The following is a 22,982-nucleotide window of genomic DNA, read 5'->3' on the forward strand; positions in this document are numbered from 1 at the left end:
AAAATTCGGTCACTAGGGTCGTGGCTCCACTTCTTCCGTCACCGCGACGCGCGGAGTACCACGGTCCACAGCGACGCCACCGGGGAGGAGCAGGAACACTCCAGGGAGGGGAGATGAAGATGTCACTACGATAGCAAGGAGAGGAGACAGGATATCTACGTATCTCAAAAAAGGAGAGTGGGATTTAAGATGGACAATAGAAGTGTGCAACGACGATCAGAAAAAGAGAGGGAATAACGATGCACTTGAAGCGGATGAGGATGGGATGTAGCCTCCTTTCATTTACGACCAAAGAAGGAGGGCATCTTCATGATGCTCTTTCTAGATTTCGTGCTCCTGTTGTCGGCCATGACGCTCCCAGGCCTGCTCTCGCCCCTCCTCTTTGCGTTGCTCTTTGCACTGGGCGGCGGTGGTGGTGCCGTCGAGACGCGATCTGCGACGGGAGCCGAGGCTGGGACACCAGAGACGGTGCCGTCCTTCCAGGCCGGAAGCTTGCTGATGAGGCAGTCTTGGAACGGCTCAAGAGCCTTTCGCGTGACAGAGAGCGACGGAAGCGTCGTGGTGGCAGTGTGCGGCCTGAAGCGCAGCTGTTCCGGCTCGCCACCTTCGATGTGCTGGTGGAGCGGGTCAACGGCCTCGAACCAGGCCCAAGGGAAGTTCTGCATTTCTGTGCCCCTTGTCTCATCTCGCACGACACCCTCTTCGACCGGGACGCCTTCCTGCTCCATCAGCTCTCGAAGGAGGCCGTCAACGTCGAGAATTTTCCGCTTCATGCCGCCCGGCAGGTCGTCTTCGCTCAGGCCGCTCGAGGGGGCCGCATCGGGTCTGGCCAGCAGGAAGTTCTTGCGCATCTCGAGCTCGTACCAGACCTTCTGCCACTTGACATACGAGGCTAGACCATCAATCTCGGCAAGAATCGTCTTGACATCCTTCTCGGTGAGCCGGTCGTCCTGCAGCATCTCTTCGAGGTTGACCTCGACGTTCTTTGCCTTTCGGTTGGCCGGGTGCTGAGGATCGACGGTGGACAGGCTCATGTAGTCGGCGCCGACCTGGAGCCAGTCGGTGAAGCGCTGCATGATGGGCGCGCACTCGTGGAACAAGAAGTAAAGGGAGTTTTCGTGGCGCGCCGCCAGGGCAATCCAAGCCGGCAGCTCGTTGTCGCCGCTCTTCTTGACCTGGATCAGGTCGTCGATGAAGGCTTGCAGGTCGCCCAGCCGACCCGACAGATCGGCCACCTCGGCGATCTCCTTGAAAGGGCCGTAAAAGACAGTGTCAAGCGAGTCCTTGATGATGCTGGGAATCAGACTGCCGCTTGCGACCTGGATGGCTTGCTCGCGATCGCGCTTCTTGAGCGTCTCGCGGAGGTAGAGCTTGAGCATGGCAAATTTGCGCGCCTTTGCCTCCTCGACGGCGCCGGCGCCCCACGTCAGCACCTCGCCCTTTTCCTTGCCCGCGGGCGTACTGGATGGGTACGCCTTGTTGAGCGAGCCGCGGTAGGGGCTCTCAGCAAAGGCCTCGTGCAAGTCCAGGACGTGGTCTTTCTTGCTCGAGCTGAGCTTGGTGCCGGCAGAGTAGAGGAGGATCGTCGCAAGGACATCCTGGTTAGTCCTCACTGCCCTGGCGCGGATTGCCCTGCCTTCGGGCCGGTTCGCCCGCTTGACGTACTCGGCAATCTTCTTGGTGAGCTCGTCGTCGTTGATCTCCTTGCGCAGGGGCGCGAGGTACTCCTTTGCGATGGCCGAAGCCTCCTTGCCAATGACATAGGTAAAGGTGCGCTGGACGAGAGACTTGGCACCGCCGGGGCGGGCGAGGAGGAGCGAAAGGATGCCCTGCACCATCGTCTGGGCATTTGCGACGCGAAGGAGCTGCTTGGCACCCCAGTAAGGGAACAGCGCATGGATGCCCTTGAGGACACTGAAGATGCCGTCGGCGCTCGGGCTGGTGACAAAGAGTGTATGGAAGATGTACGCCGCGTGCATGCGCGCGTACTCTTCTGCATTCCGGTACTTGGGAGGCAAGTTCTTGATGTTGCCAATGTCGAGGTGGCTGATGACCTCTTCGAGACCGGCCTCTTGCTCGATCGAGTACTCTTTGAGGGCACACCAGTCAGACTTGACCCTCTTTGTCTCCTTTTTCGCCCGCCGCCAGACCTCGCCTTCCTTGCCGTCAAACAGGTCGTCGATCTTGGCCATGAGGTCGTCGTCGATGCGCGCCGGTTTGTCGAGGCCTCGCTTGACGGTGCCCTTGCCCCACTGCTTGCCGAGACCCCAGCGCTCCGAGCCAGGATCGCCTCTTCCGGGCCCTCGAGTCTCGCCCTGACCACGAACACCAACTCCTCGGGCAAAGAAGCCGCCAAGGTAGCGGGTGAATGCGAGGGTGTAGAAGTGCCTCGATGTCGTCTCGGCACGTTCCATGGAGTAGGAAAAGTTGCGAGCGGCCATCTCGTCAAAGAAGGGCTGGATGCGCTTGGTCCAGTACTTGAGAGGCGCCTTGTCGAGGCCGGGGAAGGGATGGAGGTGGACGTGGAACATGTGCCGGAGGATCAGGGGCTCCTGCAGGTTTTCGCCGCGCTTGGCTGCATCCTCGTCGGCATAAGGATCATCTGCGCTGTCGGCAAAGTCGCCCTTGGAAAAGTCGTCGTCAATGTCGGCCTTGACGCGCTTCAGCTTGGGGCGCTCGCGCAGGAAGGGGTAGCCGTACTGGGTGAGGCCACCGAGCTTCTCGAGCTCGCTCCACTCCATCTGCATCTGCAGCGAGACGAGGGCCTTGAGGAGGTAGTGGCGCTGGACCGGCGTCAGGGGTGCCACCGTCTCGGCGCGCTTCGAGGGCTCCCTCCTCGCCTTGCGTCCTGCATCACTCCGCTTGGTATCCTTGGAGTACTCCTCGGCGATGAGGCCACTGGCATCGCCCTGCCCATTGGCGACATGTCCTCCCGCGCCCTCTTCATCGTCTTCGTCTTCGTCTTCGTCTTCGTCGCCGTCGGCAACGTCGTCCGCACCCTCCTCGTCGTCATCTTCATCGACGTCAGGCACCTTCGGGTCCTTGGACTCGGCCACGGCAGCAGCTCCAGCCGCGCCACCTGCAGCGGCGACTGCCGCAGCTGCGCCAGCATGGCCATTCTCCTTCTTGTCCTGCACTTTCTCATCCGCGACGGCACCCTTGGCAGACGTCTTGCCTTCTCGCTGCTTCTCGGCCTGGACGGTGTCGTATGAGGGAGCAGCGGCGGTGTCCTTTGCTGGCGCGGCCTCGGCCTTGGCCTCCTTTTGCTTGCCGCCGTTGAGCAGCGCCGTGTTGCCAGCGACAATGACGGGCACAGACATGTCGTCGATGACGTCTGGCGTCTCCAAGGGGGCCTCGGGTGCGTCTTCCAGCACCTCGTCTCCACTCGAGTCGACGTCATCGTCGTCCGCCTCACTGGGCTGTGACTCCTTCTGCAGACTCTTTGCCCTCGCCTCCTGCTTGACAAGCTCCGCAGATGTAGGGGCAGCTGCAACGGCTGCAATGCCGGCGGCGCCAGCAGCACCAGCAGCAGCTGCCGGCGCAGCACCACCAGAGTGCGACTGCAGTGCCTTTTGCCGATTTGCTTCGAGGCTCTCTTCGTTGTCGTGATCCACGTCGTCGGCCTTGGTGATGGGCGGTGTGGCGATGCTCTTGTCGGCCTCGGGGTCTACGTCTTGTTTGACGAATTTGCGCCTTCGCTCCGTCGGCGGCACAAATCGCTCCTTTGACTTTTTGCGGCCAATCATCTTGGCCAGCATCGACTTTGATCGCTCTGGCTGCTGCTGCTTGTCCGCCTCTGCATCCTTGCGCTCCTTCTCCGCAATGCCAGCAGCGGCGGCAATGGCAGCCTCTTCCTCCTTCTTGGCCTTTTTGCTCGCTTCCTTGTCCTTCTTGCCCTTCTTGTTCTTCTTGTTCTTCTTGTCCTCCTCCTTTTGCAGCCGCCTGGCCTCCTCTTCCTTGGCGTTTCGCGCCGCCGCCTCGTTGGCGCGCCGTTGGCGCAGCGCGGCAGCCTCAAAGATGGCGCGGTCGTGCTCGGCCTCGCGTTCGCGCTCCTCCTTGATCCGGTTCCGCATCGACTTGGCCTTGGCCGATGACAGGCTCGGTGGTTTGCCCGCTCCATTGACCTCGGCCGAGGGCGTGGCGACGGCAGTCGAGTTGGCCCGGCTCTTTGTCGACATCTTGCTTGTCCGCGTCCCCGATCGAGGCCGGGTCGTCTCGACCGCAAGCGCAGGGGCAGGGGCAGGCGCAGGCACATCTTCCTCCGACTTTACTGCCTCTGCACCCTCGTTGTTATTCCTCGACGAGCTGGAGGTGCCAGACGAAAAGAGGCCTGCGAGCGACGCGCCATTGGCAATGGGCGGCAGCAGGGCCCCGCTGCCGCTGCCGCTACGGTCCTTGTCCTCATCGTTTCCTTTTCCGTCGCCATCCACCGGGAAAGACTCCTCCTCGGCGGCGGGCGAGAGCTTGCGCTGGGAGCGCGTGGGCGAGGCGACAGTCTGCTGCCGCGACGAAGGGCGCGAGGGCGGCGAGCTGGCGTTCAGGGTTTCGCGTCGCTGCAGCTCCTGCTGGCTCCACGAGAGCGGCGTGCCGGACTGCGACCGCGACGGCGGCGGCGGGCCAGAGTCAAAGCCCATGGAGCTAATGATGCTCTTGCGGCTCGCCAGCTTTTGCGAAGACATTGTGTGTTGGCCAAGGCGTCGTGGGGGAAGGGGCAACTCTCACGGGCAGGTCGGGCTCGTTGTTTGGATGCTTGGGGCTTATTCAACAAATGAGGGTGGGTTAGGGCCTCGAAGGAGTGGGCGTGGTGCACGAAAAGAAGCAGCCGAGCGAAAAAAAGACCCGTCCGCAACTCGGGCCTGCGGGTCGATACAGCAGCACGTAGCCTACCTACCGCTTGCTTGGGCGGGGCACGGTAGCTAGCCAGCCCTTCATTATCTACCGTGCATTATTTTTTGAACCTTCCCAGGCACTGGTCAAGTCTTCGGCGAGGCATCGTAATTCAGTTATTTTAAAGCGGAATCCAACACCGCTTACAGATGCGGGAGGCCACTTGCGGGGGATCGTCCCTCGTCCTATTTTCCTAATTTTTCTCGCGTGTGAAACAAGTGTTCAACTCTGCTTCTCACGACCCACGGCGTGGACAAGCAAGGCCACGGAGATAAAGCAGCATTTTCTCAGGCGCACTCTTGTATGACAGGTCTTAATGGGCTTACAGTGGCTGCTGGCTTCACGGCTTCTCGTTATTGATGCGACGGAGTAGAGGAAAAGGAGCTGTACAGGGATGGTGACTGTTACAACTGGCAAGTCATTGCCTTCATCCCTTCCGGCTGGACGCGGTTCCACCGCTCGAGGGGGGGTTGCTTCCCGTCTCGCTCGATGTCTTCTCGTTGTGCTTGCCCTCTGTCGCATTCTTTGATGGCTCTCGACTCGCGGCTGATGAGCCCATATCGACGGATTTCTGCAAAAAAGCGTGAGCCAAGCAGTCGAGTCAGCTGAGGCGCTCATGTCCAGCACCAACAACAATGATCAGAAGGAATACCCACCTCATGCTCAATCTTGTTGGCGCTGTCCTCCGGTCGTGGCTTGCCCGAGTCGTATGCGCCATCGCTATTTGCGATTTCGTCTTCCTGTTTGACGTCGCAACAGAGCTTAATAAGCCTTCTGATTTGGACAGCAAGCGCCGTGCTACACAAGAGAGACTCACAGAGGCACCCGAATCTGGCATCGTCTGCTCGCTGCCGCCCGACCTCGCCTTGCCGGGGGTGGGATCATTGTCGGCTCGCGTCGCCAGGCTGCGGGTCCATCGTGGTGCTGCCACGGTCGCTGCCCGGGCTGCGTGGGCGTGGGGGGCTGGGCGAGCAGTGAGAGCAATTGAGCGAACCAGGGCTGTGGAGAACGTCATCGTAGAACCTTGAGTCTTGCTTGAATGATGGTTGTCCGGTCAAAAAGTGGTGACTTCCTCAGTGAACTGAACAATGGCCATGCGCAATATCAAGGGACGAGAAAACCTGAAGGGCTCAAGTGGAGCAATCGACGTCACCCTTTTGGCTTGTATGGACCCTGACGGATGCAAAGCCCGTCCGCAGGCCGACCCTACGTGCAACGACACATGTAGAGTACCGTGCGACAATATGCTAGGTAGTGTAGAGTACTACTGGTGCAGCTCGGGGCTGAAACCAAAGCAGTTCGAGTCTTCCGAAGGGAGCACCCGCTCGGAGTCGAGTGGCATGATGAGGGATCAAACGCGGTAAATTACGAAGGTTCTGCTCCCACACCTTGAAGCCTCAATCCGTAAAGTATAGCATTCTTGCTGGGCGTCAGACTTACATCTCATTGGTGGCCGTCAAGGCTGCTGCGGAAGAAGATGCTGGGATCTTGCCTATGCCCATCGACAGAATCGCATCCTTCGAATGAGGAGCTTCTTTTCACGCCAGAAGTCGAGCGCCCCGTGCACGGATCATCTTCACGACAATTTAGATCGACGCTAGTTCCGCCAGAGTGTGTTCTGTTGTAGATCACCCAACAAGAGCTGCTTCGCTCCTCGGTTACAGCTAAACGTCGGTCATCACGATGCCGTACGGGTACCCTCTGCAAGCAGGCCTTTGCGCCGCCACGGGTGTGGCAACTGTCGTCAGCTACCTTCCTCCGAATTACGCGACGGACGAGGAGCGCGCGCGCGCCAAGCAAGTGTGTCTTTGCACTTTCGCTCTCTTGTCCTGTCTCATTCCATCACAATACTGACATTGTCAACAACAGGACACAATTGGCCGGAACCAGCCCCGTATCAACGGTATCTTCACCATGCACATCCGACCCTGGTCCATCCTGGCTGTCGGCCTCGGCCAGGCCTACTTTCTGTCCACACTGAAAGACCCGCTCCCGGAAAGGTACCTCCGTGCAGTGACGGTGTGCAATGCCCTGGCAGTGGCCGGTGGTGCGCTGCGCTGGTGGTGCTTCAGGACGCTGGGCAAGTTCTTTACGTTTAAGCTCGCCATCCGAGATGACCATCGGGTAGGATCTCTCCTTGGTGTCCCAGGCTCTCACTATATACTGACCTCGGGTGTCGGCAGCTCATCACGACGGGCCCTTACAAATTCCTGGCACACCCAAGCTATACGTGAGCACATTGAAAATGCTTTACAGGTCCCTGTCGAATATTCAGTACTGATGAGGTCGTCATAGAGGAATGCTGCTGCTTGGTATCGCATCGTCACCCGTCTTTGAAGGGCCCCTGAACCCGCTCTTGCTCCTCATTCCCGAGTCCAAGTCCAGCAACCGGTTCAACATCAACATGCGCGCCTTTGTCAGCATCGCCATCACGCTCGTCTCCGTTGCTCGCCTCGCCGCGACGCCCTACTACCTCTTCAACCGAGTCCGCGACGAGGAGGAGCTCATGCGGGGCGAGTTTGGCGAGCAGTACGACGAATTCCTCAGCCATCGATGGAGGCTCATTCCATTCATCTGGTAGAGGGGAATCTTTGCCCGCCTTAGATGCAAGCAAGCCAATCAATCTAATTTTACCATGAACGTCAGAGTGAAGCACGTCCATTCTGCCCGCTTCATAAGTGTGATGTGGACAAAGTCTGCGATGACGCTTCCCTGGCCCCCGGAAACAATTTTTTTTGGTTGCGCCACAGCGCATGGCTCGGCGCTGCGTCATTCCCCTGCCGACTCTATTCTCGTCCAGCCACGGTCTCTTCTTTCGCCGCACTACCGGCCACCCCTCGTCAACATCGGCCATTGACCTAAAAATAGCTGGGCAGAAGAAAAAAAAAATCCCGTGGGCCTTCTCTCATCGAAGCATGCACAAGGCCGAACGAAGCCTGGCTTGAGGCACCGACCAGGGCTGTCTCGTGGATTCTTGTGTCAAACACATCGATTGGCTCAAACCCCCCTCCCCAAACCACCTGCACCCGACGACTCCGACGACTGTAAATGTGATACACAAAAAAAGGGTGTCGTCTTCGGAGTTCCGCTCATCAAGCCCTATCGAGCGCACTTCAAAAAGATGGGCGAACACTCCCGGCCCTGCACGAAAAGAAAATGGAGTTGCTTCGGACAAAAACGCCACAGAGGGACAGAACGAGAGAAGAGACTCAGGAGCAGATGTGCGCGGTCTCACAACGCAATGACGAGTCGAAGCGGGACTCTCGGAGGAAAAAAAAGTGATAGAGGAGAGGGGGAAGGCCAACCAACCAAAGAACAATTTATGACTTCCGTGCAAACTCTCGATGGGTAGACCGGGCAAATCGATGGACGAGAAATAGAGAGGGCAATTTAAAAAGCCAAACGTCGATGCATCACAAACGCGTGGTTCGATGGAGCTAGTCAATACAGGCACGGGAAGGGGTCCAATTATTGTAGTGTAGCAGGCGGCAGCAGTAGTAGTAGTAAGTAGCCGGCGTGACCAGCTATATGTGTTGGTTTTGCATCCGGGCGCGACGCTTTCTTGTATCACTAGTCTGACCCTGCCACATGCTCTCTTCTCTAACTTGAATTCGAGTCTGGACTTACTCACTTCTCTTCGTGCCCTTGTGCCGGGCCCCTCCTCTCTCCCGTCAACGCGGTCCTTCCATCATTCGATTCAATATCTGTCCTCCTCCCTCTTCATTCTCTCTCGACCTCGCAAACGTGCGCTGAGCGGACGAACGAAGGGCTCGACTTTTTTGATTTTCTCTACTCTCACATACACACACGTCGTCGGCAGAAGTGGAATCGCCCCTCTCTTCCAAGGAACACATTACAGCCCTCCAGTCACACACGCTTCGCTTCGCTTTTCTCGCCACTTGGCCCGGACGACGACACAGGCGATAAGCTCATCATTGTTCCATAAATCTCTTCTCTTTTCCCCACCACAAACAGACGGTTCAAGGGACCCACCCCTGTCGGCCCGCATTCACCGCCCTCTTACTTTGATTCTCGCACGTGCGGAGCACTCTCTCGTTCAGACCCTTTTCGCCGAAAGGAAGGCGAGGCAGGGACGGAGATCTGCGCATAGAGAGGGAAAGCAGCAGCAGACGCAGCAATAGTAGCAGACGCAGCAATAGCAGCGGAGGCGGCGACGGCGGCAGCGGCGGCGGGCGGACGGGCGGCGTAAATTGCTGGCTTTTCTCGCCCTGGCTCTCCTTCACTCGCTGCTCTCCTCTCTGGCACACTCCTCCCCTTTCTCTGGCTCTCTTTATATTTCGCCTCAGGCGCCAATTCAAAGAGACAACACAAGAGGAACCGACAGGCATCATGGTTCCTCCGAGAGCACCCGCAGTCTTGCAGCAGGAGCGGTCGGAGAACGACGAGGCGCAGAGGATGCTGCGACACGTCCGTCGAAGACCGTTTGACGAGGCCATTGGCCTAGAGGTCGTCGAGCAACGCGCCGAGTCGAGCTGGCAGGGCGGCCAGGCGGCCTTGCGACGGCATCTGGAGCAGGAGCAGGAGCAGGAGTTGGAGAAACGGGACATGAGGGGGGTGTTGTCAGACAAAGAGGGCGCGCCGCAAAGGCGCCAACAACAGGAGCCGGGGCAGCAGCAAGAAGTAAAGAGGGACGTGGCGCAGCCTGCGCCCAATCGGGCAGCGCCGTTGATGCCCCGAGCAACAGCGGCGCCTATGCGAAGGAGCGCAGAAGATCCTGTGCGGCTTCGTGTGCGTGAGGAGCACATCGTCGAACGGCAGCAGAGGAGCATGCTCGACAAGCGGGGGCTAGAAGACGACAAGGGCAAGCGGGCGCAGGGCGAGGACATTGTCCTGGGTCCCTTTTACGCCCGGTCCCAGGAGGATGTCGAGCGCATGAGGAGGCAGGTCGGCATCGATAGGCGAGCGTTGCAGGACGGCGAGGCGGTGGGCAATGCCAAGCGATACATGCAGGAAGAGGACGCTGCTGCTCGGAACCTGCTTCTGGAGAGGGACTGGTATCGTGCGCGGGCGGCCGAGCATGAGGTGCAAGAGCACCGCCTTCTGACCAAGCGACAGACGGAGGCAGAGCAGCAATGCTTTGTTGGCAACGAAAAGTTGAGCTGCTATCCAACAGCCAACACGCGCGTCGACCAAGGAACCTGGTCAAAGGTGAGCCTTTCTCTTTGCTCGACTTGCTCGTCTTTAAAAGGCCCTTGCTCAACTTGCTATTCCGTCGTCTGCAGCTCATCTGGAACAGCAACTATCCCGAATTTACCAATAACGGAGGCTATGTCGACGTCTACCTCTTCCATCAGGACAGTGACCAGGTAGCCACGTCCTGGACCTCGATCGACAACGGTCAAGGCCGTCTCTCGTTCAATCCCGGCGACTCGTGGTGGCAGGGCCGGGAGCCAGCTGACAATTTCAACGGCACAGACATTGCATGGCCCTTTTACTTTGTCATCACCTACGCTGGTGCAGGCCTCAGCGGCACCACTCACCGTCTCTCGACGTGGTTTGCCGTCCAGACTGCGCTCCCAGTCGCCGTGGCCGAGTCGCGCTCCTCGGCCTCGGTGGCCGCCAGCCTGTCTTCGGCGGCAGCGAGCGCGTCAGCCGCCAGCGCCGCGAGTGCTACAATGACTGGCAGCGATCTCTCGTCACTATCGGCCAGTGAAGCGGCGGCATCGTCGAGCTTTGCTGCCAGCCTCTCCTCGGCCCTCGTCTCGTCGCTCCAGAGCCAGGGTCTCTCTGGCACGCAGACGCTCCAGGGCACTGCCACGACGACACTCGACGATGGTCGCGTCATCACTGCCACAGCGACGGGACAGGCCAATGGCCAACTGCCGGCCGGCTCGAATGGCGAGGAAGGCGGCCTTCCGGCCTATGCAATCGCCCTCATCGTCGTCTTTGGCTTCCTGGCCCTCGTCGCTGCTCTCGTCGGCGCTTACTTCCTCATGGCAGCCGCCAGGCGGAGGCGGGAGCGCGGCGGTCAAGGCAGCCACGCCGGTAGCGACACGCCCATGATGGCCGGTGTCGCAGGCGGTGGTTCAGACGAAGGCGATGACGACATGATGCGCGAGGTGGGCGTTGCTGGAGCAGGTGCTGCCGCCGGCGCGGCTGCCTCTCGGGGCAGGGAGGCGGACACGCCGTTCAGCTCAAACGAGGCCAGCCGCATGGCCGAGGCCTTCCGTGCGGCGCTCCGCCGACCGCAGTTCTTTGGAGGAGGCAGCGGCACTTCGGCCCAACAGGACGAAGGTACCAGCCCGGGCAACGACTCGAGCGGTAGCGGTGGCAACCAGAGCAGTCCTGGCGAAGGACTGTCAGCGCGCGACTCGATTGCGACGGGCGCACTGCTTCGCGACGAGCTCGCTGCAGAAGGCCACGATCTCCGCTATGTGGGCGATCGAAGAAAGCCAACAATTGAGGGCGAATGAGACCCAACCCCGACGGACGCCTGAACTATGACTCTTGTATTCCCCCAACCCCTCCTCGCTCCCTCGCTTCTTCCCTCTCGACAAATGTGCTTTTCCTCTTCTGTTGCGGTCTCGCCATTCGTGTGCCGGGATAGGCACTTTTCTCGTTCTACTAATGTCTCTACTTTCACTTGGTCATTCTCACCAACACTCACAGACGCTCCTTTTCGCCTGTTCTTCATCATCTCTAAGTGTCTATATTACCAGCCGTAATCATTCTCTTTCCCTGTCTCTCTTTTCGCCTTCTATCGTCTGTCTCAAAATCAATCAACAGAACATTTACTAGCTCAGTAGTGCCATTTGCAGTAATGGTTACGCTCTTTTGAAGTCACAAGAGGATAAAGGAGTGAGTGGACAAAATGAGGCTAAGTGGGGTGAGTGGTGGGGGTGGCTTGCGCTTGGCTCACCGAGCTCTAAAATGGAAGAAAGACTAAGACGGTCCAGTCGGCTACTTTGGGTAGCCGGAGTCGATTTTGCGGGGCACACAGAGCAGCCACCTTCTAGCTTCCTCGAACAACAACGACGACCACGACAATGGCCTCTTGGGACTCGCTCTTCTTTCGACCGACGCGCGTGCCGCCCACGACGGTGGACAGCAAGTCCGTCCAGCTCTCGTTTCCTGCCCACGCGTCGCCCGACGACGAGGCCAAGCAGACGCACGGCTTTGTCGCCGTCGTGACGCTCGACAATGCCGCTGTGCTCAATGCGCTGACGCGCGACGAGATCATGCTCCTCATTGCGACGCTCCAGTGGATCGGCGAGCAGCCCGAGATCCTCGTCGTCGTGCTCACGGGCCGCGGCCGCTTCTTTTCTGCCGGCGCCAACTTCAACCAGTCGGCCCGGAGCGCCGCGCGGCCGCCCATCCTCGACGAGCTCGACCGCGAGGACCCGCGGCACGTCCTCGAGCGGCGCAAGTACAACCTCCAGCTGATTGCGACGACGCAGAGCATGCTCTGCCGCACCCTCGTCGGCCTCGACAAGCTCGTCGTCGGCGCCCTCAACGGCCCCGTCGTCGGCATCAGCGCAGTCATGGTCAGCTACTGCGACCTCATCTACACCCACGACGACTTCTGGCTCGCAACGCCCTTTAGCTCGCTCGCCCTCGTTGCAGAGGGTGGCTCGACCCTGTCGTTCTCGAGAAAGGTGAGACATAGAGGCCTTCCTTGACTTTTACACTCCTGAGACGATTGCCTTGATGCTGACTTGCAAGTAACCCCTTTTGCTCGGCAGATGGGAATGGGCAGGGCCCAACAGGCGCTGCTGGAGGGGCGAAAGATGCCTGCAAAGGAGCTCCTCGAGGCTGGCTTTGTCAGGTGAGCACTCTCTTGTCGTCTCGCTAGCTCTCTCGTGGACCGGCATGAACAACAAATGCTGACAAGGCGGGTTCATTCATTCATTCATTCCCCTCTGCAGCAAAATCTTCGAGGCACCTCCCAAACCTGCTGGCGCGGACAAGCACTACACGCCGCCGATCCTCGACTTGGTCCTGGACCACATCAGGGACAGGCACCTGCCGCCAACGCTGGACCCCTTTGCGCTCCTCTACACAAAGCGCCTGATCAGAGACGCCAACTACAAGCCCAGCAGCTTCGTCGAAGCGAGCGAGGCCGAAGCGGTAAGTCGTGCAAGCTGTCGTCAATCCCTTGCTCATCTCGCACGTCTGACTGACGAGCATCACACCACCAGCGAGGTGCAGAGGCCGTCTTTGATTCCGACCGGGTCGAGAAGCAGTTCCTTAGGATATCGGGCGGTGCTCGTCACAAGCTGTAATTCTCTTCTAATGTGCTGCAGCCGTGCTGCTCGTTGTACTGTCTTGCCAATGTGCTGGTCAATGCAAACAAGCAAATAGTCCTGTCATGTTATCGACGTGCATTGAAATCATAGTCGAGACCATCATAAATCAATCATCTTAGTCTAATTGTCGTGTGCTTCTTTGGATAGGAGGAGGCTGGCCCCTGCTTGATTCGGCCGGTTATCCAGCGCGCGTATTTTGGAATCAAAGTTAGGCCGACTTCCTGGACTGCGTGCACCCCTCCTCGCTCGCTCTTCACCCTCTCGCTCCCTCGGTCCTCTCGGCCCCTCTCTCTATCTCGTCTCCACACTCGACGACTCCCTTTCGCTGACGCCTCCCTGTGCGAATAAGAAAGTATTCGCCACTGCTCGTCAGGTCTTGCCATAGTCACGAAAGTCCCAACACTAGTGTCGGCAGCACGGACCTGTTCTCTCGACCTGGCTCACCTTAGTCTGTGCCCTCGTCATCGCACTCTATCCAAGCGTCCCGCCTTCGTTACCTCTCCACCCTTCATTCCATCGATCAATCACGAGCTCAAGAGCACACAAAAACGGAAGAGGAAGTCGCAAGAGGAGGACACATAGAAGATCGATAAGGAATCATGGCGACGTCGTCGTCCACCTCTTCGATTCGCAAGAAGCGGAACTTCAAGAACTTGCACCTTGTCGAGACGCCCCTCTCGACGCCAGGGGGCTCCTCGGCCTCGGCGAACCGGACAGGATCATCATTACTGTCCGCAGCGACGAGTAGCAACCTGGCCAAAGGCTCCTCGGCCACGGCCACCGCTTCGACCACCAGGGGCGACTCGGCCTCGACGGGGACCGGTGGCCTGCCCCAGAATGGGCCGCCAACAGGCCTCAGCTCGGGCGGCTCTCTCATGGCAAATGCCTCGACATTACCTTCGACGGATCCCAGCAGCGGGGCAAACTACCACAACAAGCTGAGCGAGCAGTTGGCCAATCTCGAGCTGGGCGTAGAGTACAAGCTGGATCTGAAAAACGAGGACCTCTCTTTTCTCTCGGAGCTCGGTAGTGGGAATGGGGGCACGGTAACCAAGGTGCTCCATGAAAAGTCCAACACCGTCATGGCCAAGAAGGTCGTCTTCATCGATGCCAAGCCGACGGTGCGAAAGCAGATTTTGCGCGAGCTGCAGATCCTCCACGAGTGCAATAGTCCCCATATTGTCAGCTTCTACGGCGCCTACCTCGCCGAGCCGCACATCTGCATGTGCATGGAGTATATGGACTCCGGGTGAGTACTCATTCTTTGGCCTTTCCCCCTCTTCGGCTTTTTTTTTGCAGGCGCTCACCATGTCCTCTTGCCCGCGCGCATGCAGCTCCCTCGACGGCATCTACCGGAAGAATGGCCCAGTCAGATCAGATGTATGCGGGAAGATTGTCGTCACAGTCGTCCATGGCCTCACCTACCTCTACGACGTCCATCGAATTATTCATCGAGGTGAGGCTCTACTTATCTCGTCATCTTTGCTTCCCTCTTGACCTTGCTCACACCCGATGTTCTGCGCACAGACGTCAAGCCAAGCAATATTCTCGTCAATAGGCAGGGTCAGATCAAGATCTGCGACTTTGGCGTCAGTGGCGAGCTCATCAACTCAATAGCTGATACCTTTGTCGGCACCTCGACATACATGAGCGTGAGCCGTCTGCTGCCCTCGCTTCGTCTTCTTCGTTGCTCTTACTCATTCAAGAACTTCTGTCCTTGCAGCCGGAGCGAATTCAAGGGGACCAATACAGTGTCAAGTCAGACGTCTGGTCCCTGGGTATCTCTGTCATTGAGCTGGCTCTGGGCAGATTCCCCTTCAGCGACGATGACGGTAATGACGACGAGGGCGATGATGATGACGACATACCCGAAGAGCTGCGTGGGACCTTGAGCCCCACGAAGCCAGATGCTCAAGCGGCAGCGCGAGCGGCTGGGGCACGCGCAAGAAAGACAAAGAAGGAACCGGCGGGCGTCTCGCTCGAGGGCTCGGGTGCCCAAATGTCGATTCTCGACCTACTTCAGCACATTGTCAACGAGCCTGCGCCGAAGCTGCCGCCGGTCGCGCCAAACGGGAGACGCTTCTCGACGGACATGGTCCAGTTTATTGATCTCTGCCTGTGCAAAGACGTTGCCAAGCGGCCCAGTCCCAAGGAGCTCACGGAGCACAGCTACGTCAAAGAGGCAGAGGCAGCAAAGGTGGATCTTCTCGGTTGGGTCAAAGGGTTGAAGTAGGGTTGGGGAGGGATGGTAGTAGTCGCCATTTTGCCCTTGTCACCACTCTTTTCTTTCTCTCTCTCTTCTTTTCACTACGTCTTGATGGCTTTCGTCACGTTACCTTTCATCTCCATGGCTCTCATATAAACATTCTCTCATCTCTCATCCATTCATTCAGTCTCTTTGTCACTGCTTGCTCTTCACGTGTGTCGATCTTTGGTGTAGGGGCATCAAAGCGGAAGTGGGCGAATAAGTTCCTAGGAAAGCTAGTGGTTTCGCCGTCAGTCTCGACTGCCTCACGTACCAAGAGCAAGTGAGAGCGAGAAAGAAAGAATTACACGACGATACCCAGTCTTTCGTTTTGAGGATGGTTGAACAGCTTCTGCACCAACTGATGTAATCAAACTTGAGATCAAAGTACAGGCCAGAGAGAGAATGAAGACCGAGTCATCAGACGGCGATGTGGCGATGCCATCATGCCGCCCGCAGTCGAGGGTGGGATCGCTGGTAGTTGACAACCCCCGGTAGAGGAATTTCAAACTCTGCACCGGCGCCGTCTCCTCCTGCACCTTCTGTCCCCGCTTCTGAGCCAGCCGTAGGTACAATGACGCTGCCGTAGCGTCTCCGTTGCTGCTGCTGCTGAAGCTGAAGCTGCTGTCCGAAGGGCGCATTGCTGTGCACGTCCGATGGCGTTGGAGGATAGACGAAGCCGGCACCGGGCGTCAGGGGCGTCATGAGGCCGCCACCCCTGCCAAAGTCGTCCCACGATCCGGGGCCGCCCTGTGCGGCGGGCGTCATCGCCGAGGGAGGAGGAGGGGGGAAGCCCCAGGTGAAGGAGGAAGAGCCAGACGGAGCAGGTGTCGACGGACCAGAGGCGGCAACTCCTGTTGCTGAACTGGGCCACTGCGGCCAATTGGCTGATGCAAGCGTATTCCTTCGCGCTTGGAGATTTAAAGCAAATGGCGGAGGTGTGGACTGTGGAGAAGCAGCCATCGGAGATGAGCCAGAAAAGGAAAGCGAATGGCCGTGACCGTGGGAGAGGTGGCTGTGGGCGCTCTTGAGCATCAGATTCGGTCGCGCACGGCTCAGCGACGCTCGTATCGGCGTTGATGGGCCCGGTGGGCCTGGAGTCGAAGGGGCTGCTGCGTCCGAGGACGAGGTCCGGAGCTTCAGCGAGAGATTTCGTCCCATGCGGATCTTTGCTTTTCGCTCTTCTTGTGTTGGAGTGGTCTCGACCGTCCGCTCCGGAAGCTGCTGGACCTGCTCTGGCGAGCTTACCGTCGACATAGCTCCGTCGGTACCAGAGCCTCGGACGGGCGTGCCTGAACGAGGGCTGATGGTCTTTTGAGACTGCGACTGCACCTGGAACACAGGCTCGGCTGCGTGTACCGGGGCCTTTCCCTGGTCGAAGACGTCGCGAAAAGCGACTTCGGTGGATGTGCTGTGGGCCTGCCCTTCGGGTGCCGCGGATGACCGGTCCGGTGCAGCAGCTTTCGAGGAAGAGGAAAAGGACTTTGAAGCTAGGGAACGGGCGGCCTCTGTCGAAGTGATGAGCCCTCTTAGGGACGTTTCGGTCTGCATTGTCGACGCCTGCTTGAGCTCCAAAAATTCAAGGGGATTCCTTGTAGATGAAGCGGGCTTTGCATATGCAGGCGTCTGAAGCCATGTATGTTTGGGCGGCAGTGCTGGAAAGTGCCCAGGGACAATATCGGGCCTGTAGAAGACCTTTCGTCGTCGCTTCATTTTCGTCATTTCTCCCTTAACATCTTTCGAGCGCTTCCCCTCCTTTTCCTTGTTTGGGTTCTGATCCTCTACGTCTTCCTCTTCATCGCTGGGCAACCAGTGTTGAGTGGGCTCCTTCCACGCCGGCCCTTTTCCCTTTCCCTTGAGCTCTTTGGCGGCATTGCGGGACCAGGCTTGGCGCGACTCTTGGGTGCGTGCCTCGCTGGATTTCTTCTCGTATCTGTCGAGCTCGGTTGGATGAAGCCTCCTGCCTGCGTACAGAAGCGCAGCAAAGACGTCCCTGGCCGAAGCGGTCCGCCTTCGCGAGGCCGAAGCCATCGACTGTGCATGCGTTGCAAGCGAGACGAGGACTGATGAAGAGAGTCAGTTTAGACTGAGATCTTCCAGTAGCGCGGAAGAGTTAAAGACGGCTCTACTCACCGCTGTGGAGCTCATCCAGGAGGAAACGCATGACGTCTTCATCGACTGCCTCGATGCCCTGACGCTTCACGACGGTCGCGACGAGCCTCAGCATGGCATCCCGGGCCTCGTCGTCAGAGACACCACCGCCTCGGAGCCCATTGCCACTGTCACCCTCATCCAAGGCGTCTGGTGGCACAAAGAAGCTGACGTCGCGACTGCCACTCCCACTGGCGATCGCCATTGCTCCTCCAGGCGAATGTCTGTTCGTGTGTGGTGGATGGAGGTTGAGAACCAAAGTCGCAATCCAGAATCAGCTCACGTGGGACACATACATTTCTCCAAAGCAGAGCTAGAGAGCTAGCCTAAAGCAAATAAAGGGTCGGTCCCGTTTTTGTTTGTGGCGGCCCGCGCGTTTGGCCTCGCGTCTCGTTTGTGTTATTTTGACAGGGCAGGGAAACAAGGCTCCCCCTGTCTTTTTTAGATTAGAGGCCGACCAAAGCGACATCGGCACCGCGACAAGGCTCGACGCACAGCTCGCGCGCGGGCGGAATCAAGCAGAAAGATCGATTGTTGTTTAGCGGGAATGAGCAGGCAGACGCAAGGGGCAGGAGGATGGTCGAGCTTCTTCTTGACGAGGCGACGGGCGCCCGGGCCTGAGCCAACGCCCGTGCGTGCAAAGCAGGAAGAAGCGCAAGCACCGGCCAAGCTGGATGCTCCAAGAACGCCGTCGGTCACCTCTTCGAGCAAGACAACGCTGGAGGATGGTCCTGGCAGTAGCGACGAATTCACTTCGAGCCCCGAGCCGCGGCATGACCAGCTCGTCGACAGTCCCTCGAGGATGCGGGACACGTCGCGGCGATCCAGCCGGCAGCGCAAGTCGATCCCGTTTGAGCGCGACAGCAGCACCTCGACGACGCGACGCATGCCCTCGACGTCTTCGATCGATTCCATCATCGAGAATGACATCGACCAAGAGCAAAAGGAAGACGAAGACGAGGTGTCACGCGAGATGGGCGAGGCTTTCAGGACGCTGACACGGGTCAAGGCAAAGCACTCAGCAGCACGACCCTACGACACTGTGCGCAATGCCGGCAACGCTCCCACGGAAGCAACCAGTGTCGCTCCAGACACCACAGTGATGGCACCGGGTGGCTGGTGGGAGTGGGGAACTACGAGGCTTAGATCGACGCTCTCTCGAGGCGTAGCCAGCAGCCTCTTTGACGGCCAGGAGCAGGGCGAGGGATGGATGGAGAAGCAGCGGCAAAAGGCGAGGAGCGTCGACGATTACGTGGACCGCATCGTTGGCTTTGCTGGTGTTGATGGCGAGTGAGTCTGCCCTCCCTAACCCTTACCAATCCCCTTTCGTGGGCGCTGAATCCTGACTCCTACTTTCCCCTTTTTCCGTGGCTCTGGCTTTTAGAGAGAGAGCAGTCGTGACACTCACGGCGCCAGCCCTTCCTCCTTCGTCGGTCACATCCCATGACGTCCTCTTGGAGAGGATACTGAGCCGGACACTCCCGCTCGTCGAGACGCCCGGCGGCTACACGGTCATCCTCTTTGCCTCTGGCTCCGATGGCATCGACTCTGGCTCGGCCAATGCCAAAACGGCGTGGCCCGGGTGGGCATGGTGCTGGCGCGCATGGCGGGGCCTTGGTCGCAACTACCGAAAGAATCTCAAGAAGCTCTACATTGTCCATCCCACCCTCTTTACCAAGACGCTTGTGCGACTCATCGGCACGGGAAGCTACTTTGTTTCGCCCAAGTTTGCCAAGAAGATTGTGCAGTGCGACAGCCTCGGCGACCTCGGCCGGCACATCAGCTTGGGACAGATCGAAATCATGCCCGAAGTCCTCATCCACGACTTGCGAGTCAGTCGCAGCAGCAGTAGCAGCAGCATCGACGGCAAGACTCTCGCGGCCGACGACAGCGACGGCCAAGCGAGCAAGCATGACGAGGACGAAGGCAGCCTGCCCAAGGTGGTGAGGGATTGCGTCGAGGCGCTTCGAGGAACGTGGGGGGAGGGCGAGTCGGCCACGGCGCTCCTCGACCTCGAAGGCCTCTTTCGAGCCTCGCCCTCCAATGCGCTGCTCCGCGCTGCCAAGTATGCCTACTCTGTCAATTCGTGCCCCAACTTTGCGCGATTCGTCGAAAAGGACCCGCACCTTCCAGCGGCGCTCCTCAAGGACTACCTTCGCAGGCTGGACCCACCCATGTTCGCTGCATTCACCTACCGGACCATCGAAAAGTGCCCGCTGCTGGCAGGCGAGAGCAACGACGACGAGGCGACAATCGAGCACCTGCGCGAAGAGGTGCTCGTCATGCTCACGCCCTGGCGCTTGCTCCTCCTCACCTACGTCCTCGAGCTCGCCGCCGAGGCGAGTCAGCACGCTGACCGGTCTCGGATGGACGCCTCGAATCTGGCCACCGTTCTAGCCCCCAACCTAGTCCGCGGACCTGATCCCCTGAGGGACGTGAGCCTCTGCAGGGTCCAACGATCCGGTGAGGCACTTCGACCGGGCAAAACGACGCTGGGTACGCTTCTCAAGTTTGCCATTGAGCACTTCTACGAGATCTTTGACGAGGCCGAGTATGAGCTGCCGGTGCTGCACCTTACCGAGGGGGACCCTTCTCCCAAGGACGAGGACAAGAGCTGGAATGCGACGCTGACTCGACGAGCCAAGCCACCGCCGTCGTCGTCATCCCTCCTCGGACAGTCGCCGCCAGCCTCGTCTTCTGCCTTTTCCACCACGGCACTAGACAGGTCTCTGTCGCAGCTCGGCATCGGGGAGCCACCGCGGCGCGACCGCAACGACAGTGACGACGACGAGGAGGGGGAAGGCCGAGGCGAAGATGTACCCCAAACGCCCACGGGCGCCAGCTCCCCTCGATCGCGCTACACCTTTTCTCCAAGCACCTCGATGGTCTCGTCGCCTCCCACTTCGCCCTTGCGACGGGGTGGCGGCGGCGGCGGCGGCACGGCGTCGACGATGTCGATCCGCAGCAAGAGCAGCACCTATGGCCGCTCGACATCGTCGTCGGTCATCAACCAGCAAAAGTCGCGCCTGCTCTCGCCTGCCTCGCAGACGATGGCCAGCCTCTACTCGCCTGGTCCAGCGACGGCGACGAACAGGAGCAGCTCGATGCGTGGTGGTGGCCAAGCGAGCAGCTCGCCGAGCACAGCGGCAGCAGCGATATCCGCGCCTGCGTCTGCTTCTGCTTCTGGCGGGTCCGGCGTCGCGCTCGCGGGCGCCAATGCCACCGCGACGTTCTCGACGATCAGGACTCCTTCATCGAGCGGCGCATCATCGCCGGACACACGCGTCGGGCCCGCCTCACAGGTCGCTTCTCCAGAAGCAGACAAAGAGACACGGGCCGGCGAGGGGCAGAGGAAAAGAGAGGAAAGAGGGGCCCAGTCGTCGACGCCGAGCAGCCCACTGGCCGATGCTGCGAGGGCAGTAAAGAGCAAGGGCGGCAGCAAAGGAGGCGGCAACAGCAGCAGCAGCAGCATGCTGGGCGTCGTCGCTGCTGCGGGCGACAAGGGCCGGCGACCGCTCTCGGAGGTCTTTGAGGAACAGTAGATGGGATGATCCAATTGTATAACTAGGTATGGCAACAGGCAACAGGACAGGAATAGTTGTGAATGGAGACCATGATACCAGGAATGAGAAAGAGTGCTGGCGGAGCTGTGCTGGCTCTGATGATGATGATGACGATGAAGAAGAAGAAGAAGAAAGAGAAGAAAGGATGACCACGCTCTACTGCGCCGGTGCGCTGCGGAGATCCTTTGCGAGCTGCTGCTCCTTGGCGCTCAGCGTCGCATCCTTTTCCTTTGCCTGTGCGCCATCATCGATGCCGAGCCGGTCCATGCCCAGGTCTTGCTCCGCGTCGCCCACGTCCTCTTCCTCGTCGTCGTCGCCGACGGCGCCGCTGGCATTGCCCGGCTCGTCAATGACAAAGTGGCTACGATCGGCCTCGACGAGGCGCTTCGTCGCGACGCGCAGCCGCTCCTCTGCGCCGTCGAGCGTCGTTGTCGTCGCTGGTGCTGGCACTGACGCCGTCGTCTTTGTGACGCCCTTTGCCTCCTTGACATCGGCGCCAACGCCCTCCTCGAGATTCTTGGCCGTGGCGTCGCCCCGGCCGCCAAAGGCCGGCAGCGGTCCCCGGCGCGACTCTCTGCCCGTCACCTTGCCTGCCCGGTCGGCGACCTCGCCCCAGAGACCGCCGAGGAGGCCCTTGACGCGCTTGCGTGTGGCACCGCCGCCGCCGCCGCCCGTGACGGCCACGGCGGCGAGCGTCGCCAGGGCATCGCGGGCGCTCTCGGGCGCAGGCGCGGGGGCAGTGAGGACAAAGGAAGTGGCGAGGTCCTGCTCGAAAAAGTGCGTGAGGATGGGCGAGGCCTCGACGAGCGAGGTGAAGCGCTTGAGCGAGAGAAACGGCTCGTCGAACTCGTCGTCGCCGGCCTGGCCTCGTCTTTGCTCGTCCTTGGCAGGCGCTGATGTGGCGGAGGCAGGAACGAGGCCCGACGAGGAGGAAGATGAGGCATTAGCGGAGGATGGTAGCTTGGTCGCACGGCTGGCGGCAATCTCAAAGAGGGCATCGAGGCCGCGATTGAGCTCCTTGGTCCAGTCTGGCGAGTCCAGGGCGATGGCCTCGATCTTTGTATGCGCCCATTTCTGCACCGAATCGGATGGAGTCTCGAGGAGCTCGTTGTACGAGGTGGAAGGAGGCTGGAGCGAGGCGAGGGAAGCGCCGAGGAAAGAAGCGAGCTCGTCGACGATGGCCGCGCGAGGCCGGCCAGCGACAAAGGTCACATACCGTAATGACGGATAGCGGTGCTCGTAGATGAAGTTGAGCGAGGCGAGTCCTGTCATTCGTTCCGGTCAGCTAGAGGCCATGAGCAGGCTTGCAACGAGAAAGCACACAACACGATACGCACGCTGATCGGAAGCCTCGTCGGCCGTGTCGGCGCGCTGCTCTGCCCTGCTCGACTCGCTCATGCCCTCCTTTGTGCTCTGTGCCGGCTGGCCGATGCGAGGATGCCCGCTGAGGAGCACGGCCTTGTCCTGCGCATTCCACCCGGGCTCTTCGTCGATGCAGTACCGCGCCACGTCGAGGAGGCCCTCGTACGACGTCGGCCGGTCCTCGGTCGGCAGCGAGGAGATGGCCTCGAGGCACTGGTCGCTGAGCGATGTGAGCTGCTTCTCGGCATGCAGCTCCAGCAGCCGGCTCAGCAGCTGGCCAACGTCGGCAGAGCTGGCGCTGGGCAGCGCAGATGGCTCGATGAGCGACATGGTGATGTTGTCCTGCCTTTCTCTTCTTCTGTCGTCGTCGTCGTCGTCGTCGCTATGGATGTGTGTCTTGTCTTGATGCGTCGCTAAAAATGAAAGCCGCACAAACGAACGGACGACGCATCAATTGATGAAACAAGACTGGCTTTCCGCGCTCGGGCCTTTTTTTCTTCTTCAGTG

The 22,982-nt window shown here is 59.5% G+C and overlaps 9 protein-coding genes across 9 annotated transcripts; 5 read left to right on the forward strand and 4 right to left on the reverse strand.

Annotated features, from left to right (window-relative positions):
* On the reverse strand, positions 1–4,807 carry FA10DRAFT_138496 (hypothetical protein). Its single transcript, XM_025518020.1, has one exon. It carries the CDS (start codon positions 4,677–4,679, stop codon positions 279–281), a length of 4,401 nt encoding a protein of 1,466 aa, XP_025376416.1. The 5' UTR covers positions 4,680–4,807; the 3' UTR covers positions 1–278.
* Positions 4,808–5,198: 391 nt separating this feature from the next.
* FA10DRAFT_267798 (hypothetical protein) lies at positions 5,199–6,213 on the reverse strand. The gene is made up of 3 exons (XM_025522057.1): positions 5,705–6,213; positions 5,544–5,627; positions 5,199–5,458 (listed from the first exon to the last, which is right to left on the reverse strand). The coding sequence occupies exons 1-3, from the start codon at positions 5,900–5,902 to the stop codon at positions 5,315–5,317; spliced, it is 426 nt and encodes a 141-aa protein (XP_025376417.1). The 5' UTR covers positions 5,903–6,213; the 3' UTR covers positions 5,199–5,314.
* Positions 6,214–6,559: 346 nt separating this feature from the next.
* Positions 6,560–7,468, forward strand: FA10DRAFT_302586 (ICMT-domain-containing protein; the record flags this gene model as incomplete). Its single annotated transcript, XM_025525143.1, has 4 exons — positions 6,560–6,687; positions 6,757–7,011; positions 7,071–7,117; positions 7,183–7,468. Exons 1-4 carry the CDS (start codon positions 6,571–6,573, stop codon positions 7,466–7,468), a joined length of 705 nt encoding a protein of 234 aa, XP_025376418.1. The 5' UTR covers positions 6,560–6,570.
* Positions 7,469–8,989: 1,521 nt separating this feature from the next.
* Positions 8,990–11,559, forward strand: FA10DRAFT_138582 (hypothetical protein). Its single transcript, XM_025518022.1, has 2 exons — positions 8,990–10,056; positions 10,131–11,559. The coding sequence occupies exons 1-2, from the start codon at positions 9,238–9,240 to the stop codon at positions 11,319–11,321; spliced, it is 2,010 nt and encodes a 669-aa protein (XP_025376419.1). The 5' UTR covers positions 8,990–9,237; the 3' UTR covers positions 11,322–11,559.
* A 293-nt stretch (positions 11,560–11,852) lies between these two features.
* Positions 11,853–13,252, forward strand: FA10DRAFT_267800 (ClpP/crotonase). Its single transcript, XM_025522058.1, has 4 exons — positions 11,853–12,503; positions 12,591–12,673; positions 12,774–12,975; positions 13,047–13,252. Exons 1-4 carry the CDS (start codon positions 11,895–11,897, stop codon positions 13,128–13,130), a joined length of 978 nt encoding a protein of 325 aa, XP_025376420.1. The 5' UTR covers positions 11,853–11,894; the 3' UTR covers positions 13,131–13,252.
* A 132-nt stretch (positions 13,253–13,384) lies between these two features.
* FA10DRAFT_242624 (Pkinase-domain-containing protein) lies at positions 13,385–15,551 on the forward strand. The gene is made up of 4 exons (XM_025519286.1): positions 13,385–14,403; positions 14,489–14,610; positions 14,682–14,806; positions 14,878–15,551. Exons 1-4 carry the CDS (start codon positions 13,754–13,756, stop codon positions 15,385–15,387), a joined length of 1,407 nt encoding a protein of 468 aa, XP_025376421.1. The 5' UTR covers positions 13,385–13,753; the 3' UTR covers positions 15,388–15,551.
* A 10-nt stretch (positions 15,552–15,561) lies between these two features.
* Positions 15,562–17,801, reverse strand: FA10DRAFT_267802 (hypothetical protein). The gene is made up of 2 exons (XM_025522059.1): positions 17,533–17,801; positions 15,562–17,462 (listed from the first exon to the last, which is right to left on the reverse strand). The coding sequence occupies exons 1-2, from the start codon at positions 17,753–17,755 to the stop codon at positions 15,844–15,846; spliced, it is 1,842 nt and encodes a 613-aa protein (XP_025376422.1). The 5' UTR covers positions 17,756–17,801; the 3' UTR covers positions 15,562–15,843.
* A 130-nt stretch (positions 17,802–17,931) lies between these two features.
* Positions 17,932–21,181, forward strand: FA10DRAFT_138681 (hypothetical protein). The gene is made up of 2 exons (XM_025518023.1): positions 17,932–18,840; positions 18,935–21,181. The coding sequence occupies exons 1-2, from the start codon at positions 18,098–18,100 to the stop codon at positions 21,090–21,092; spliced, it is 2,901 nt and encodes a 966-aa protein (XP_025376423.1). The 5' UTR covers positions 17,932–18,097; the 3' UTR covers positions 21,093–21,181.
* FA10DRAFT_302591 (hypothetical protein) lies at positions 21,081–22,923 on the reverse strand. Its single transcript, XM_025525144.1, has 2 exons — positions 22,451–22,923; positions 21,081–22,378 (listed from the first exon to the last, which is right to left on the reverse strand). Exons 1-2 carry the CDS (start codon positions 22,803–22,805, stop codon positions 21,270–21,272), a joined length of 1,464 nt encoding a protein of 487 aa, XP_025376424.1. The 5' UTR covers positions 22,806–22,923; the 3' UTR covers positions 21,081–21,269.
* Between the last annotated feature and the right edge of the window lie 59 nt (positions 22,924–22,982).

This window comes from Acaromyces ingoldii (assembly GCF_003144295.1).
Source record: "Acaromyces ingoldii strain MCA 4198 unplaced genomic scaffold FA10scaffold_4, whole genome shotgun sequence".
NCBI lineage: Eukaryota > Fungi > Basidiomycota > Exobasidiomycetes > Exobasidiales > Cryptobasidiaceae > Acaromyces > Acaromyces ingoldii.

Coding starts and splice junctions, on each gene's coding strand:
- FA10DRAFT_267798 (XM_025522057.1), bottom strand. CDS start 5,902: ATGACGTTCTCCACAGCCCTGGTTCGCTCAATTGCTCTCACTGCTCGC. Junction 5,628..5,704: donor TGCCAGATTCGGGTGCCTCT/GTGAGTCTCTCT, acceptor GACGTCAAACAG/GAAGACGAAATCGCAAATAG. Junction 5,459..5,543: donor CCAACAAGATTGAGCATGAG/GTGGGTATTCCT, acceptor GCTTTTTTGCAG/AAATCCGTCGATATGGGCTC.
- FA10DRAFT_302591 (XM_025525144.1), bottom strand. CDS start 22,805: ATGTCGCTCATCGAGCCATCTGCGCTGCCCAGCGCCAGCTCTGCCGAC. Junction 22,379..22,450: donor CGACGAGGCTTCCGATCAGC/GTGCGTATCGTG, acceptor AACGAATGACAG/GACTCGCCTCGCTCAACTTC.
- FA10DRAFT_267800 (XM_025522058.1), top strand. CDS start 11,895: ATGGCCTCTTGGGACTCGCTCTTCTTTCGACCGACGCGCGTGCCGCCC. Junction 12,504..12,590: donor CCCTGTCGTTCTCGAGAAAG/GTGAGACATAGA, acceptor TTTGCTCGGCAG/ATGGGAATGGGCAGGGCCCA. Junction 12,976..13,046: donor AAGCGAGCGAGGCCGAAGCG/GTAAGTCGTGCA, acceptor TCACACCACCAG/CGAGGTGCAGAGGCCGTCTT.
- FA10DRAFT_242624 (XM_025519286.1), top strand. CDS start 13,754: ATGGCGACGTCGTCGTCCACCTCTTCGATTCGCAAGAAGCGGAACTTC. Junction 14,404..14,488: donor ATGGAGTATATGGACTCCGG/GTGAGTACTCAT, acceptor GCGCGCATGCAG/CTCCCTCGACGGCATCTACC. Junction 14,807..14,877: donor GCACCTCGACATACATGAGC/GTGAGCCGTCTG, acceptor CTGTCCTTGCAG/CCGGAGCGAATTCAAGGGGA.
- FA10DRAFT_138496 (XM_025518020.1), bottom strand. CDS start 4,679: ATGTCTTCGCAAAAGCTGGCGAGCCGCAAGAGCATCATTAGCTCCATG.
- FA10DRAFT_138681 (XM_025518023.1), top strand. CDS start 18,098: ATGAGCAGGCAGACGCAAGGGGCAGGAGGATGGTCGAGCTTCTTCTTG. Junction 18,841..18,934: donor TTTGCTGGTGTTGATGGCGA/GTGAGTCTGCCC, acceptor TCTGGCTTTTAG/AGAGAGAGCAGTCGTGACAC.
- FA10DRAFT_138582 (XM_025518022.1), top strand. CDS start 9,238: ATGGTTCCTCCGAGAGCACCCGCAGTCTTGCAGCAGGAGCGGTCGGAG. Junction 10,057..10,130: donor ACCAAGGAACCTGGTCAAAG/GTGAGCCTTTCT, acceptor CGTCGTCTGCAG/CTCATCTGGAACAGCAACTA.
- FA10DRAFT_267802 (XM_025522059.1), bottom strand. CDS start 17,755: ATGGCGATCGCCAGTGGGAGTGGCAGTCGCGACGTCAGCTTCTTTGTG. Junction 17,463..17,532: donor CCTGGATGAGCTCCACAGCG/GTGAGTAGAGCC, acceptor TCTCTTCATCAG/TCCTCGTCTCGCTTGCAACG.